The sequence below is a fragment of the Manis javanica genome, chromosome 6, assembly GCF_040802235.1.
Source record: "Manis javanica isolate MJ-LG chromosome 6, MJ_LKY, whole genome shotgun sequence".
NCBI lineage: Eukaryota > Metazoa > Chordata > Mammalia > Pholidota > Manidae > Manis > Manis javanica.
The window spans coordinates 56,315,034-56,332,956 of NC_133161.1; the positions used below are offsets into that span (position 1 = coordinate 56,315,034).

The 17,923-nt window shown below is 36.4% G+C and overlaps 1 protein-coding gene across 8 annotated transcripts in view; it reads left to right on the plus strand.

Annotated features, from left to right (window-relative positions):
- SNX13 (sorting nexin 13) overlaps positions 1 to 17,923 on the plus strand; it is a 170,195-nt gene that overhangs the window by 67,374 nt on the left and 84,898 nt on the right. For 6 of the 8 annotated variants that reach the window (XM_073238738.1, XM_073238736.1, XM_073238739.1 and 3 more), the window contains 2 exons: positions 3,372 to 3,480; positions 6,979 to 7,081. In XM_073238738.1, the coding sequence (XP_073094839.1) occupies positions 3,372 to 3,480; positions 6,979 to 7,081 (212 nt within the window). Of the gene's footprint in view, positions 1 to 3,371; positions 3,485 to 6,978; positions 7,082 to 17,923 lie in introns of all 8 variants that reach the window. The other 2 variants (XM_073238737.1, XM_017666452.3) reach the window with 1 other exon arrangement.

The following is a 17,923-nucleotide window of genomic DNA, read 5'->3' on the forward strand; positions in this document are numbered from 1 at the left end:
ATTTCTTATACTGTTGATTTGTGTTGACTCTCTTTTCCTCTTAAAAGGTCTGGCTAGAGGCTTATCTATTTTCTCGAAGAACCAGCTCTTGGTTTCATTGATTTTTGCTATTGTTTTATTCTTCTCAATTTTATTTATTTCTTGTCTGATCTTTATTGTGTCCCTCCTTCTGCTGACCTTCGGCCTCTTTTGATCTTCTTTTTCCAATTTTGATAATTGTGACATTAGACCATTCATTTGGGATTGTACTTCCTTCTTTAAATATGCCTGTATTGCTATATACTTTCCTCTTATGACTGCTTTTGCTGTATCCCACAGTATTTGGGGCTTTGTGTTGTTGTTGTTATTTGTTCCCATATATTGCTGGATCTCCATTTTGATTTGGTCATTGATCCATTGATTATTTAGGAGTGTGCTGTTAAGCCTCCATGTGTTTGTGAGCCCTTTTGCTTTCTTTGTACAGTTTATTTCTCATTTTGTGCCTTTGTGGTCTGAAAAGTTGGTTGGTAGGATTTCAATCTTTTGGAAGTTACTGAGGCTCTTTTTGTGACCTAGTATGTTTTCTATTCTGGAGAATGTTCCATGTGCACTTGAGAAGAATGTGTATCCTGTTGCTTTTGGATGTAGAGTTCTGTAGATGTCTATTAGGTCCATCTGTTCTAGTATGTTGTTCTGTGCCTGTGTATCCTTACTTATTTTCTGTCTGGTGGATCTGTCCTTTGGAGTGAGTGGTGTGTTGAAGTTCCCCACAATGAATGCATTGCATTCTATTTCCTCCTTTAATTCTGTTAGTATTTGTTTCACATATGTTGGTGCTCCTCTATTGGGCGCATATATATTTATAATGGTTATATCCTCTTGTTAGACTGAGCCCTTTATCATTATGTAATGTCCTTCTTTATCTTTTGTTACTTTCTTTTTTTTGAAGTCTATTTTGTCTGATACTTGTATTGCAACACCTGCTTTTTTCTCTCTGTTGTTTGCATGAAATATCTTTTTCCATCCCTTGTCTTTAAGTTTGTGCATATCTTTGGGTTTGAGGTGAGTCTCTTGAAAGCAGCATATGGATGGGTCTTGCTTTTTTAATCCATTCTATTTCTCTGTGTCTTTTGATTGGTGTATTCAGTCCATTTACATTTAGTGTGATTATTGAAAGGTATATACTTATTGCCATAGCAGGCTTTAAGTTTGTGGTTACCAACTGTTTGAGGTTAACTTCCTTACTATCTTACTGTCTAACTTAACTCGCTTATTGAGCTATTATCAACATGGTCTGATGATTATTTGTCTCCCTTCTTATTCCTCCTGCTCCATTCTTCATGTTGGGTGTTTTGTTCTGTTTTTTTTTTTTTTTAGGAGTGCTCCCATCTAGAGCAGTCCCTGTAAGATGCCCTGTAGAGGTGGTTTGTGGGAGGTAAATTCCCTCAACTTTTGCTTGTCTGGGAATTGTTTCATCCCTCTTTCATATTTAAATATAATCATGCTGGATACAGAATTCTTATTTTGAGGCCCTTCTGTTTCAGTGCATTAAGTATATCATGCCATTCTTTTCTGGCCTGTAAGTTTTCTGTTCAGAAGTTTGATGATAGCCTCATGGTTTTTCCTTTGTAGGTAACCTTTTTTTCTCTCTGTCTGCCTTTAATACTCTGTCCTTGTCTTTGTTCTTTGCCATTTTTATTATTATGTATCTTGGTGTCGCCCACCTTGGATCCCTTGTCATGGGAGTTCTGTGTACATCTATGGTCTGAGGGGCTGTTTCCTCCCCTAGTTTGTGGAAGTTTTCAGCAATTATTTCATCAAAGACACTTTCTATTCCTTTTTCTCTCTCTTCTTCTTTTGGTACCCGTATAATGCGGAATTTGTTCTGTTTCGATTGATCACACAGTTCTCTTAATATTCTTTCATTCCTGGAGATCCTTTTATTTCTCTCTGCATCAGCGTCTTTGCATTCCTGTCCTCTGTTTTCTAGTGCATTAATGGTCTCTTGCATCTTGTCCATACTGCTTTGAAGTCCTTCCAGAGCTTGTTTTATTTTTGTATTCTCCCTCCTTAGTTCTTGCATATTTCTCTGCAAGTCCATCAGCATGGTTATGACTTTTGTTTTGAATTCTTTTTCAGGAAGATTGGTTAAATCTATCTCCCCAGTTTCTTCTCAGGGGAAGATGTAGAAGATGTCAAAGCTGTCTGGATTAGTCTTGTCTGGATCAAATTTTTTTGCCTTTTCATGTTGATAGGTTCAGTGGTGTGCTATTGACTCATCAGGTGGGAGAACCAAGCCTTTTTCCACTTGCTTCTGGCCTTTTTTTTACTGGGACAAGTCCGACCCCTAGTGGCTGTGTTGGGCAATTGTGTGTAGACTGGGTCTCTGTATCTTGCCTCGCCGGTATGGAGGAAGCTCCCTTGCTGTGGGCGTGCCCTGTCTCAGGCTGCTACTCTGCCATGTCTGGGCCCCGTAGGGTTTATGGATGGGGCGCTGTTTGGCTGTTTACCTCCGTGAGGGTTCTCAGAGCTGTTGCCCAGGGTGTTAGTGCGCCTGGAGTTCCCTGGAATTTCCAGCTGCTGGACTGTGACCCAGGATGATTCTGTCCAGTTGTGGGGTCCCTGTCCCTTTAAGACTTTCAAATAGCGTTCGCTTTTCTTTGTCCCAGAGTCACTGGCTGCAGGACCCACTCAGAGGTCTTACTGTCCTCCTTCCCTTGTTTCCAGCACCCCATGCATGCTCTGTGTCTGTGCCCTGGTGCGGATGGCTAGGCCTGGGTGTTTAGCAGTCCTGGGCTCCCTCTCCCTCCCCGCTCCGACTCCTCCCCGCCCGCCGGGAGCTGGTTTGAGGGGCCTCTGTTCCCGCTGGGCTTCAGCTTGTATCTTACCCCTCTCCCCAGGCGCTGGGTTCTCGAAGGTGTAGATGTAGTCTGGCTGTTGTCCTGTGTCTTCTGGTCTCTCTTTTATGGATAGTTGTATTTGTTGTATTTTCAAAAATATATGTTTTTGGGAGGAGAGTCCCACTGTCCTACTCATACCGCCATCTTGGCTCTGCTACACAAATATTTTTAGAAATATTTTATTATTTCTCATACAAGTATATTATTCAACAATTTGTGTAACTATTTCTTGTACCTTTATATTAGAGTTTTAAAAAATAATTGCTGATGTATTGAATCTCTTGCTAGATACAGATACTGTGTATTGTTTCTCAGAGATAAATTTCCAAGAGTATACTTAACATTTTCAAAAGTAAATATTTTAAACAATACCATAAATTTTTAAAAAGAAAAATTTAAAACTTTTAAAGTTTTGTTGGTTCTTTTCTAATTCATGTGGAAAATTATTTATTTATTTATTAAAACAATTTTTTTTACTTTGCTTTATTTCAGACCAGTCTATCCATATGGGGATGGGGAAGTCTTGGCATTGTCCTTTCTCTTATAACGTTTGGACCCTTTGTAATACTGTATTTGGCATTTTATATCCTCTGCTTTGTGGGTGGGTAAGTATTGTTAATGATCATTTTACAATTCATATGTCATGTTCTGTTCAAAATTGAAATAAATGACCGTGAGTCCTCAATAAGAAAAGAAAAATAACTGTGAGAGGTGGAAGTATGCTTTATTTGTGAATGCTATTTTTGCACGTTGTTTTTACCAACGTTAAAAATGTAAAATCAGGATATCCAAAGAAATAAAAGTGGTATTATTTAAAGTAGAAATATGGATAGTCCTCTTCAAAAATAAATTTCAGTTTCCAATGATGTAAACTTTTTTGTATAATTTGAAACGCCTTTAAGGTTTTTTATTACTTTTGGTGTTATTCTCCCTCTAAGATTGAAATAGTTCCTTGTCAATTATAATAATAGCATAAATAAGTTGGGATGATGATAGTAAAATACATTGTTTTATTAATTGGACTCTAACCATTGAAGTTGGTAATAATTCCAGTAGTGAATGTTCTCATTTTGTTCTATAAAATTCAAACACTTGCTCTTGCAGTTTTCTCTGTATGGTTATTTGGTTTATAGTGTTTATGCTTTACCTTGAGTTGATGAACCTTCATAAGGGTTTCAGTTATGATTTAGTATAACTTAATATATATAGTATTTAATGTAATTTTAGTATAATATTTCTATACAAGAAAATGTACAGATGAGAGAGATGTGCTTGTTATTTATAAGATAGTCTAAGGTAGCTTAGTTGAAATGAACATTTTGTTGTTATATATATGTGTGTGTGATATGTTTATGTAATTATTTGTGGACTGACTGCCTTTAAGTTCTTTTAAAAAAGTCTTTTGGGACCCCCCAAAATTTGGAGGGTGCCTATAAGTTTAGAGGATTTAACTGAATCAAATAGCATATATAAACTGCGGTATAAGAGATTGTATAAGACACTAAAGGAGTGGCTTCTGAATATATCTACCACCTGTCACCTCTTTTACATTATGGGTCTGAATGTCATCTGTAGCCATTTTACAGAGAGTACACCCATTGATTGTTAGACAAGTGAGAATTAATTGAGTAGCTACCTCAAGGATTATTCATAAAACCGCATTTTATTATAGATTTAGTATATTCATTGTTGCTTAGATCTGATACTGCATATTAAAACGATTCAGAAATAAACGTAGGAGTCGATAAATGAAATTCTGAATATCTTTATTGATTATAAAGATGATTGAAGACTTTATAGATCTGCAGCCATTTGAGCTTCCTAAATTACACTTCTCTTTGTCACCAGTTAGGGCCAGAGCTTGCATGGTTGTACCTCTCTACAGGGTCATGGCTGCTTTTAGTGACTGGAAAGGAAATTGTCTTGAAGAGATGCTTTTTTGAAAAGGAGATAATTTCTTCCATTTCACTAATTGAATAAGACCTTGGGCAAATGTGAAGAAGGATTACAGAATATTTCCCAATACTTCAGCAAGGGAGGAAATTGTAGCTTTTTAGACTAAGGTAGGAGCCCTAGGATGAAATTGCTCAATATAAAATTTAGGAAATGGAGAAGGACTATGAGTCCTTGAATTTCAAAGTCACTGAAAACTGTTCCCTTTTTGAGTCTGCTAATTTATTAGTGAATAATTTTTAAAAAATTTTTAGATACGTGTAAAGTTATGTAAAGAATTTTAGAGAAGGTAGAATATCGAAGGGTATGGCAGGATCACTACAACCTCTTTGGATAATATTATTAAGAGTTCACATGGTAGGGTTTGAAATTCTAGTTCGTGCTGTATCCTAAATTGATCTGATGCTGTTACAGACTGTTGATCTCAGTGAAACTTATTGTTACAGTTAGGGGACTTCAATCTATATACTAGTAAGCCTCCCACATTTTTCTCAGGGGACTAATTAAGCATTCTCAGCTTACTTAATTTTGGTCTACTGAGCACCATAATTCCTGAGTCACATATTTTTATTTTGCCTCTAATTGTGAAAGATTGTCATTTCTTTAATGTAACTTCATATAGTTTAATGTCTTATGAATTTTAAGAGTGAAAGTAGGTTTTTAAATACTAATCTTAAGTGAAGTAATTGCATTTCATATAATTAAATATGGTCTTAGTTTTAGTGTGTTTTCTAAATTGCATACATTTTTAAAAGTGTGTTTTTTGTTTTTTGTTTTTTTACTTAGCATGCGAATTTGAGAGGAATTAATAAATTTACCTATGGAAACCACCTTTTTCTGGGAGTTAAATTCTATAGTTACCTCTCTACAATGTTGATAATGTATATATTTTGTTTATGGTCAAATCTAATCCCTTCTTTCCTAATATAAAGTAAACTTCTGGAAAGAAAACTACTCAGGTCCTTTTTGTTGTTACTATTTTGGTACTGTATAATGAGTCATTTATTATTACTGATACTGTATAATGGGTCATTTTATTTAATGGCATTCTGTTATGTTTGGTTATACAATCATTTGTAACACTTGTTTTTACTTAAACCTAAGACTGAAGCTATTAGTGTGCTTGTAGAATTGTATGTGTAAATGTGCTTATAACCAGATAAAGCTTTCAGAAGAACACTTTGATTCTTAGTAATAATATGAGATACAACATGAGATAGGTGAAATTTACTGATAATTCTGAGGCCAGCCTTTTTAAAAAGAAGCAAAAACAATTGATGACATGGAATTATTTGACTTTATCTGTGTTCACTTTCCTCCCGGCATTTGTGGTGCCTGTACTGAAGAGCAGTACAATGACAGATAACTTTGAGAATCCCTTTCAGTAGTTGAGGCTGACCATATTTAATATTTTACTGTCCCTTCTTGTCACTACAGTCTTTGAATCCTTTTAAGGTTACTAAATTAAAATTTAATTTTCTTCTTTTATGGACTTCCTATCTGCTTAGTAGTGCTGAGATTTATTTATTAAATCTTAAATATAGGAACTATTGAAAGCATTTAGTCAGTTATGGGAAAGTAGTTCTAAACCATATTTATCTTACCTTGATTCTGTAATTGTTTTAAAAATAACCTTTTGGAGTGTATTTCTTTTTTTAATTCTAGGTTTATTTTAAACAAATCATAAATTGGATCACTTTTTTCCTGTATGGCCTTTGTTTTGTTTATTGTATTTTCATAGTGGCAAGTTACATTAATATCTCATGTTAATTAGTTAACAAAATTATAGGAGTGTGTGACTTAGCTATGGATTTAGATCTTGTTTGTCTTTATCCTTTATTATTTATTAGCTAGCCTTCTTATTTAATGAGAGCTGATTTTCCTTAAGTTTGAAAATATTGCCTGAGATTCTTTACTCATATATTGGTTGAAAACTTTCACAGGCATTATATGTAAATTTACAGATGTATAGTTGTTTTAAGTTTTAGAACATAACAAAATCTATCAGTTCCTTTCTTTAACAAAGTCACAAACTGAGTTTAGTGATGATAGCTGTCTGTTAAATCAGAAAAATATATTTGGTAATAGATGTGTTAAATTATAGTAAAACCTTGTTTTTGTATCTGTAATTAATTTTTTTTCCCAGGGGTTTTGTGGTTACTCTCCTATTTGGGAAAACAAACTCAGAGAAGTACCTAGAGCAGTGTGAACACTCTTTTCTTCCTCCAACATCAACTGGGATTCCTAAGGTAAATAGGGTAAAAGATTTAATACCTTGAAGTCCTGCTATATGCACTGATAATAATGTGGTTTTCTGTATATGAGTTGGCAGATTGTCTTATAATTTGCTAGCACTGACTATTAATTTATGGGGGACAGAAGTGATCATGCTTGGAAAAGTATTTTAAAAGATCACCTTGAAAACTTTTTTAGTGTTAGGTATTAGAAGTGGGAACACGAATTTGAGGAAAAGATAGAAATTTGGGGTCTTTTCCTACTATCTTAACATAGAATTTCAAAGCATCATACATATGATTTGTGGAAATGTCAATGAATATACTGTTTCGAATGAAATAAATTCCATATTAACCAGAGGGAAGAAAATGGGTACTTTTTCTTTAACTCACTTGAAAATACATATATAAAAATATAGCTTGCAAGAGGCTCTTTAATAGTGTAGTTTTACAGTTTTTCTATCGTGTTTAAAAAATAGCAATCTCTAAATAAGATTGGAATTGCCTTCAATTCTTGTGGGTTGGACTGGTATGAAGAGAGACAAATGGTCTGGAATTGATGCCATTAACTTAACTTTACAATTTTTGACTTAACCCATTATGTGCTAAGATGTAGGAGATGCAGAGAAAGTAATACACAATATTATTGTATATTGCAGACACAAAAGAATTTTAGCCTATCTTACTTTCATATTGATAGATATTTTTTTCTAATACCTATTGTAACTTTTACAATAACATCAGACTTTTTTCTGTCCCTCTTAGGATTCCCATTAATGTGTATTCTTTTAGTTTGCTCACAAAATCTTTCTGAGGAAATGAACCTTTTCTTTTTTTAAGTCACTTTGTAGCCATCCACCCCGTTCATTTGAGTGGTACATGTAAGAGATGGAAAATACTTTAAGAAAATAAGATCCTAAACAGTTATTAATTAGTCAAGACTGATTATAATAATTAATACTAAATAACAGTATTTCATATACATTAACTATTAATTATTAACATCTTATCATATAATTATAATAATACATATAATATAGATGTACTTTATAATTATTATTTAGTCCATGGAATAAAATATGATGATTTTGCAATGAAATATTATTTAACCATAGAAAAGAAATCCTGCCATTTGCAACAACATGGATGGACCTAGTGGGTATTATGCTAAGCAAAATAAGCCAGGCAGAGAAAGACAAGTAACATATGGTTTCACTTATTTAGGGAATATAAACCAAAATAAAACAAATGAAAAAAATGGTAGTGGAACTCATAGACACTGAGAAATGACTGGTGGTCACCATGGGGGAGGGGTTGGCAGGCTGGGTAGAGAGGGTGAGGGGGATAAAAGGGCACAAATATTCTTAATCATAATGTAAGTTGGTCACAGGAGTAGTAGTACAGCATGGGGAATATAGCCAATGATTCTCTAACATCTTCCTATGTTGACAGATAGTAGCTGCACTAGTGGGGGTGAGAATTTTATAATATGGGTAACTGTTGAACCACTGTTGTATAGTTGAAACCAGTGTAAGATTGTGTATCAATGATACTTCAATAAGGAAAAGATACTAAAAAAGGAAAAAACAGTGATTTTGATTTGCTGTTTCTAAAATGATGTATGTTTAAAAAAATTTTTTTATAAAGGTATCATTGATATGCAATCTTATGAAAGTTTCACATGAGCAACATTGGGCTTACTACATCCACCCATATTATCAAGTCCCCCCCAAATACACCCCATTTCAGTCACTCTCCATCAGCATAGTAAGATGCTATAGAGTCACTACTTATCTTCTCTGCTATACTGCCATCCCTGTAACCCCCCTACATTATGTGTGCTAATAATAATACCCCTTAATCCTCTTCTCCCTTGCTCCCCACACCCTTTCCCTTTTGTAACCACTAGTGCCTTCTTGGAGTCTGAGAGTATGCTGTTGTTTTGTTCCTTCAGTTTTGCTTTGTTGTTATACTCCACAGATCAGTGAAATCATTTGGTACTTGCCTTTCTCCTCCACCTGGCTTATTTCATTGAGCATAATACACACCAGATCCATCCAAACTGTTGCAGATGGTAGGATTTCTGTTCTTGTGGCAAAATAATTTTGCATTGTGTATATGTACCACGTCTTCTTTAGTCATTCATCTATTGGTGGACACTTAAGTTGCTTTTATATATTGGCTATTGTAAATAGTGCTGCAGTAAACATAGGAGTGCATATGTCTTCTTGAATCTCTGATCCTATTTTCTTTGGGTAAATTCCTAGGAGTGGAATTCCTGGGTCAAATGGTGTCTCTATTTTTAGTTCTCTGACGGATGTCCATATTGCTTTCAACAATGGTTGAACTAATTTACATTCCCACCAACAATGTAGGAGGGTTCCCCTTTCTCTGCTTCCTCACCAGCATTTGTTGTTCCTTGTCATTTGGATGCTGGCCATCCTAACTGGTGTGAGGTGATATACCATTGTGGTTTTAATTTGCATTTCCCTGATGATTAGCAGTGTGGAGTGTCTTTTCATGTGCCTGTTGGCCATCTGAATTTCTTCTTTGGAGAAATGTCTGTTCACATCCTCCACCCATTTTTTAATTGGGTTAATTTCTTTTTGGGTGTTGAGGCATGTGAATTTTTTATGTATTTTGGATGTTAACCCCTTATTGGATATATCACTTATGAATATATTCTCCCATACTGTAGGATGCCTTTTGTTCTGCTGATGGTGTCCTTTGCTGTACAGAAATTTTTAGTTTGATGTAGTCCTATTTGTTCATTTTTTGCTTTTGTTTCCCTTGTCTGAGGAGATGTGTTCAGGAAAAAGTTGCTCATGTTTATATTCAAGAGATTTTTGCCTATTTTCTTCTAAGAGTTTTATGGTTTCATGACTTCCATTCAGGTCTTTGATACATTTCAAGTTTATTTTTGTATATGGAGTTTGACAATAATCCAGGTTCATTCTCTTATATGTAGCTGTTCAAATTTGCAAACACTGATTGTTGAAGAGGCTGTTATTTCTCCTTTGTATATCCATGGCTCCTTATGTAGTATATGGCCTTTATTATGTTGAGGTATGTGCTCTCTATACCCCTTTTTCAACATCTATTGAGATGATCATATGATTTTTGTCCTTATTTTTGTTGATGTGGTGTATGATGTTGATAGATTTTTGAATATTGTATTATCCTTACATCCCTGGAATGAATCCCACTTGGTCATGATGGATGATTTTTTTTTGAATTTGGATTGCTAATGTTTTGTTGAGTATTTTACAGCTATGTTCATCAGCAATATTGGTCCGTAATTTTCTTTTTTTGTGGTGTCTTTGCCTGGTTTTGGTATTAGGGTGATGCTGGCTCCATATAATGAGTTTGGAAGTATTCCCTCCTCGTCTACTTTTCGGAAAACCTTAAGGAGGAAGAATATTATGTTTTCTCTAAGTGTTTGATAAAATTCACTGGTGAAACCATCTGGTCGAGTTGTGTTGTTTTTAGGTAGTTTTTTGGTTACCAGTTCAATTTCAATGCTGGTAATTTGTTCAGATTTTCTGTTTCTTCCTTGATCAGTCTTGGGAGGTTGTATTTTTCTGTCCATTTCTCAAGGTTTTTCAATTTGTTAGCATATAATTATTCATAGTATTCTCTAATAATAATTTGTATTTCTCTGGTGTCCATTGATGTTTCCTTTCTCATTTCTGATTATGTTTATGTTTCTAGACTCTCTTTTTTCTTGATAAGTCTGGCCTGGAGTTTATCTGTTTTGTTTATTTTCTCAAAAAATCAATTCCTGGTTTCATTGATTCTTTCTGTTATTTTATTCTTCTCAATTTTATTTATTTCTGCTCTGATCTTTATTATGTCCCTCCTTCTGCTGACTTTTTTCTTCTTTTTCTATTTTCATTAATTGTGAGTTATACTGTTCATTTAGGATTGTTCTTTGTTCAGATAAGCCTGTAGTGCTATATACTTTCCTCTTAGAATTGCCTTCACTAAATCCCACAGAAGTTGGCATGTTGAGTTGTTGTTTTCATTTGTCTTCATATGTTGCTTGATCTCTCCTTTTATTTGGTCATTGATCCATTGATTATTTAGGAGTATATTGTTAAATCTCCATGTGTTTGTGGGCTTTTTGTTTTCTTTGCATAATTTATTTGTGGTATTATACCACTGTGGTCTGAGAAGCTGGTTGGTACAATTCCAATCCTTTTGAATTTACTGATGCTGTTTTTGTGGCCTAGTATGATCTATTCTAGAAAATGTTCCATATGCACTTGAGGAGAATTTGTATCCTGTTTCTTTTGGGTGGAGTGTTCTGTAGCTGTCTGTTAGGTCCATCTCTTCTAATGTGTGTTCAGTACCTCTTTGTCCTTACTTATTTTTTGTCTGGTTGATCTGTCCTCTGAATGAGTGGTGTGTCTCCTAAATGAGTGCATTGCATTCTGTTTCCCCTTTTAATTCTGTTAGTATTTGTTGCATATATTTGGGTCCTCCTATGTTGAGTGCATAGATATTTATAGTGGTTATATCCTCTTGTTGGACTGATCCCTTTATCATTATGTAATGTCCTTCTTTGTCTCTTGTGACTTTGTTTTGAAGTCTGTTTTGTCTGATACAAATACTGCAACTCCTGCTTTTTTTCTCCCTGTTATTTGCATGAAATATCTGCATGAAATATCTTTTTCCATCTCTTCACCTTTAGTTTGTATATGTCTTTGGGTTTAAAGTGAGTCTCTTGTAGGCAGCATATAGTCTTGATTTTTAATCCATTCTCTAACTCTGTGTCTTTTGAATGGTGCTTCAGTTCTTTAACATTTAAGGTGATTATTGGTAGGTATGTACTTATTACCATTGCAGGCTTTAGATTCCTGGTTACCAAAGGTTCAAGGGCAGCTTCCGTACTATCTAGCAGTCTAACTTAACTTACTTAGTATGCTATTACAAAGACAATCTAAAGGTTTTTTTCCCCCCCAATTCTTTTTCTTCTTCCTCCACTCTATACGTTAGGTGTCATATTCTGCGCTTTTTGTGTATACCTTGACTGACTTTGTGGGTAGTTGATTTAATTTTGCATCTGCTTAGTAATTGATTGTGGTTTTATTTTGTGTTTGGCCTTAGGAGCACTTTCATCTATAGCAGTCCCTTGAAAATAAACTGTAGAGATGGTTTGTGGAAAGTAAATTCCCTCAACTTTTGCTTATCTGGAAATTGTTTAATCCCTGCTTCAAATTTCAATGATTCTCTTTCTGGGTAGAGTGTTCGTGGTTAGAGGCCCTTCTGTTTTGTTGCATTAAAATATCATGCCACTCCCTTCTGACCTGTAAGGTTTCTACTGAGAAGTCTGATGACAGTCTGATGGGTTTTTCTTTGTATGTGATCTTTTTTTCTCTGGCTACTTTTAATACTCTGCCCTTGTTCTTGATATTTCCCATTTTAATTATATCTCTTGGTGTTGTCTTCCTTGGGTTCCTTGTGTTTGGAGATTTGTGCACTTCATCGCCTGAGAGACTATTTCCTTTCCCCAATTGTGGAAGTTTTCAGCAATTATTTCCTCAAAGACACTTCCTATCCTCTTTTCTCTCTCCTCTTCTTCTGGTTCCCCTGTAATGCAAATATTCTTTTGTTTTGATTGGTCGCAGAGTTGTGTTATTTCATTCCTAGAGATTCTTTTTTCTGTCTGTGCACAGCCTGTTCTCTTAATTTTTATTCCATTTACTGTCTCCTCTACCTCTTCTAATCTGCTTTTAAATCCATCTATTGTATGTTTGATTTCAGATACTGTGTTTTCAGAGTTCTTTTCTCTTTCTTGAAGTCATCCCTCAGTTCCTGAATATTTTTCTGTAGCTCCGTGAGCATGTTTATGATTTTAATGTTGAAATCTTAATCAAGTAGATTGGTGATTTCAGTTTCACTGAGCCCTCTTTGTGGTGTTTGATGGATTTTGGTTTGTACAAGGTTCTTTTGCTGCTTTGTATTTCTGACAAATAATATGTAATAACTTCGTGTTGACTGTGCCCTCTAGTGCCCAGAAGGTATGCTCTGTGGAGCTTCCCAGCACCTGGATTGATGATGGTGGTTGCAGGCGTGCAGCGTGGGTGCCTGCTGGGAGGAAAGAACTCTTTTCTGCTGCCTGGCTGCAGCGCCTGCCTGCCTCCACTGCCAGGGACAGTGGGCTGAGTGCTCAGCAAGCAACCTCTGCGTTATGGCTCTTTGGCAGGGCTGCCATCTGACTGGCCTGGTCCAATGGTGGGGGCTTGCAGGTTTGCAAACTGGCCCTGGGAGGAAGGAGCAGCATGTTGGATATCATGGTTGGGGGCCTCTGCTCTTCCTTGACAGCCAGGGAGATGGAGCCCCTGAAACTCCTGAAACTTTCCAACCTGCTGGTCTGAGTGTGCTGGGACAATTTTGTCCACATGTCCTTACTCCAGAGAAGCTAGCTATGTGTAATCTTTGCCCATTTTGCAGCCCTCTCGCTGCTGGGAAGTCTTTCAAAGCACTCCACCTTGGTTTTGTCCTGGAGTGGCCGGTGGTGGGTACCTGTTTTCCACAAGCAGCTGGAATCTCAGTCTCTCCAAGTATTCCACCTGTCTTTGCTTTCCAACCCCTCTAATCTCCAGAGCACAACGTCATGCGGGTTTGTGATTCCAGAGCAGAACTCCAGGGCTGGGTGTTTAGCAGTCCCAGACTTCCACTCCATCCCTGCTCTGTTTCTCTTCCTCTTGCCTGTGAGCTTGAGTTGGGGTGGGGCTTGGGTCCTGCTGGATTACAGCTTTGCTACTTCAACCTTTTCCGTGAGGTCGCCTTTTTTCCACAGATGTATGTCATCTGTTGCAGTCGTCTTGCTGGTCGCTCCTCATAATTAGTTGTATTTGCTGTATTTTTGTGTTACATGTGGTTTTGGGAGGAGGTTTCTGACTCACTTCTCACACTGCCATAATTTTTTCCCCTTAAGTGATGTATTTTTTTTTGGAAACATTAATCTACAATTACATGAAGAACATTATGTTTACTAGACTCCCCCCATCACCAAGTCCCCCTGACAAACCCCATTACAGTCACTGTCCATCAGCGTAGTAAGATGCTGTAGAATCACTGCTTGTCTTCTCTGTGTTGCACAGTCTTACCATCCCCCCCCATGTTATACATGCGAATCGTAATGCCCCCTTTCTTTTTACCTCCCCTTATCCCTCCCTTCCCACCCATCCTCCCCAGTCCTTTCCCCTTTGGTAACTGTTAGTCCATTCTTGGATTCTGTGATTCTGCTGCTGTTTGTTCCTTCAGCTTTTTCTTTGTACTTATACTCCACATATGAGTGGAATCATTTGGTACTTGTCTTTCTCCACCTGGCTTATTTCACTGAGCATAATACCCTCTAGCTCCATCCATATTGTTGCAAATGGTAGGATTTGTTTTCTTCTTATGGCTGAATAATGCTCCATTGTGTATATGTACCACAGCTTCTTTATCCATTCATCTACTAATGGACTCTTAGGTTGCTTCCATTTCTTGACTATTGTAAATAGTGCTGCGATAAACATAGGGGTGCATCTGTCTTTTTTAAACTGGGATGCTGCATTCTTAGGGTAAATTCCTAGAAGTGGAATTCCTGCGTCAAGTGGTATTTCTATTTTGAGCTTTTGGAGGAACCTCCATACTGCTTTCCACAATGGTTGAACTAATTTACATTCCCACCAACAGTGTATTAGGGTTCCCCTTTCTCCACAACCTCGCCAACATTTGTTGTTTGTCCTCTGGATGGTGGCCATCCTAACTAGTGTGAGGCGATATCTCATTGTGGTTTTAATTTGCATTTCTCAGATGATTAGCGATGTGGAGCATCTTTTCATATGTCTGTTGGCCATCTGAATTTCTTCTTTGGAGAACTGTCTGTTCAGCTTATCTGCCCCCTTTTTAATTGGATTGTTCACTTTTTGTTTGTTCAGGTGCATGAGCCCTTTATATATTTTGGATGTCAACCTTTTATCGGATCTGTTATTTATGAATATATTCTCACATACTGTCAGATGCCTTTTGTTCTATTGATGGTGTCCTTTGCTGTACAGAAGCTTTTTAGCTTGATATAATCCCACCTTTCAGTTTTGCTTTTGTTTCCCTTGCCCAGGGAGATATGTTCATGAAAAAGTCACTCATGTTTATGTCCAAGAGATATTTGCGTATGTTTTTTTCTAAGAGTTTTATGGTTTCATGACTTACATTCAGGTCTTTGTTCCATTTTGAATTAACCTTTGTGTATGAGGTTAGAGAGTGATCCAGTTTCATTCTTTTACATGCAGCTGTCCAGTTTTGCCAGCACCAACTGTTGAAGAGACTGTCATTTCCCCATTGTATGTCCATGGCTCCTTTATCATATATTGACCATATATGTTTGGGTTGATGTCTGGAGTCTCTATTATGTTCCACTGGTCTGTGGCTCTGTTCTTGTGCCAGTACCAAATTGTCTTGATTACTGTGGCTTTGTAGTAGAGCTTGAAGTTGGGAAGAGAGATCCCCCACAATTTATTCTTCCTTCTCAGGGTTGCTTTGGCTATTCAGGGTCTTTGGTGTTTCCATATGAATTTTTGAACTATTTATTCCAGTTCGTTTAAGAATGCTGTTGGTAATTTGATAGGGATTGCTTTGAATCTGTATATTGCTTTGGGCAGGATAGCCATTTTGACAATATTCTTCCTAGCCAAGAGCATGGGATGAGTTTCCATTTGTTAGTGTCCTCTTTTATTTCTCTTAAGAGTGTCTTATAGTTTTCAGGGGATAGGTCTTTCACTTCCTTGGTTAGGTTTATTCCTAGATATTTTATTCTTTTTGATGCAATGGTGAATGGAATTATTTTCCTGATTTCTCTTTCTATTAGTTCATTGTTAGTGTATAGGAAAGCCACAGATTTCTGTGTATTAATTTTGTATCCTGCAGCTTTGCTGATTTCCGATATTAGTTCTAGTAGTTTTGGAGTGGACTCTTTGGGGTTTTTTATGTGCAATATCATGTCATCTGCAAATAGTGAGAGTTTGATTTCTTTACCAATCTGGAATCCTCGTATTTCTTTGTGTTTTGTCATAGCCGTGGCTAGGACCACCTGTACTCTGTTGAATAACAGTGGGGAGAGTGCATGTCCATGTCTTGTTCCTGATCTCAGAGCAAAAGCTTTCAGCTTCTTGCAACTCAGTATGATGTTGGCTGTGGGTTTATCCTATATGGCCTTTATTATGTTGAGGTACTTGCCCTCTATTCCCATTTTGTTGAGAGTTTTTATCATGAATGGATGTTGAATTTTGTTGAATGCTTTTTCAGCATCTATGGAGATGGTCATGTGGTTTTTGTTCTTCTTTTTGTTTATGTGGTGGATGATGTTGATGGATTTTCGAATGTTGTACCGTCCTTGATTCCCTGAGATGAATCCCACTTGGTAATGGTGTGTGATCATTTTGATGTATTTTTGAATTCGATTTACTAATATTTTGTTGAGTATTTTTGCATCTACGTTCATCAGGGATATTGGTCTATAATTTTCTTTTTTGGTGGGGTCTTTGCCTGGTTTTGGTATTAGGGTGATGTCAGCTTCATAGAATAAGTTTGGGAGTATTCCCTCCTCTTCTATTTTTTGGAAAACTTTAAGGAGAATGGGTATTGTGTCTTCTCTGTATGTCTGATAAAATTCCAAGGTAAATCCATCTGGCCCGGGTGTTTTGTTCTTGGGTAGTTTTTTGATTAGCGCTTCAGTTCTGTTGCTGGTGATTGGTCTGTTTAGATTCTCTGTTTCTTCCTTGGTCAGTTTTGGAAGGTTGTATTTTTCTAGGAAGTTGTCCATTTCTTCTAGGTTTTCCAGCTTGTTGGCATATAGGTTTTCATAGTATTCTCTAATAATTCTTTGTATTTCTGTGGGGTCTGTCGTGATTTTTCCTGTCTCGTTTCTGATTTTGTTGATGTGTGTTGACTCTCTTTTTGTCTTAGTAAATCTGGCTAGAGGCTTATCTATTTTGTTTATTTTCTCAAAGAACCAGCTCTTGGTTTCATTGATTTTTTCTGTTGTTTTATTCTTCTCAGTTTTATTTATTTCTTCTCTGATCTTTATTGTGTCCCTCCTGCTGACTTTAGGCCTCATTTCTTCATTTTCCAATTTCGATAATTTGACTTTAGACTATTCATTTGGGATTGTTCTTCATTCTTTAAATATGCCTGGATTGCTACGTACTTTCCTCTTAAGAGTGCTTTCGCTGTGTCCCACAGAATTTGAGGCTTTGTGTTGTTGTTGTCATTTGTTTCCATATATTGCTAGATCTCTATTTTAATTTGTTCGTTGATCCATTGATTATTTAGGAGCATGTTATTAAGCTTCCATGTGTTTGTGAGCCTTTTTGCTTTCTTTGTACAGTTTATTTCTAGTTTTATGCCTTTGTGGTCTGAAAAGTTGGTTGGTAGTATTTCAGTCTTTTGGAATTTACTGAGGCTCTTTTTTTGGCCTCGTATGTGGTCTATTCTGGAGAATGTTCCATGTGCACTTGAGAAGAATGTGTATCCTGTTGCTTTTGTATGTAGAGTTCTATAGATGTCTATCAGGTCCATCTGTTCTAGTGTGTTGTTCAGTGCCTGTGTGTCCCTTCTTATTTTCTGTCTGGTGGATCTATCCTTTGAAGTGAGTGGCGTGTTGAAGTCTCCTTAAATGAATGCATTGCGTTCTATTTCCTCCTTTAATTCTTTTAGTATTTCTTTCACATACGCTGGTGCTCCTGTATTTGGTGCATATGTATTTATAATGGTTATATCCTCTTATTGGGGTGACCCCTTTATTATTATATAATGTCCTTCTTTATCTCTTGTTACTTTCTTTGTTTTCAAGTCTATTTTTGTCTG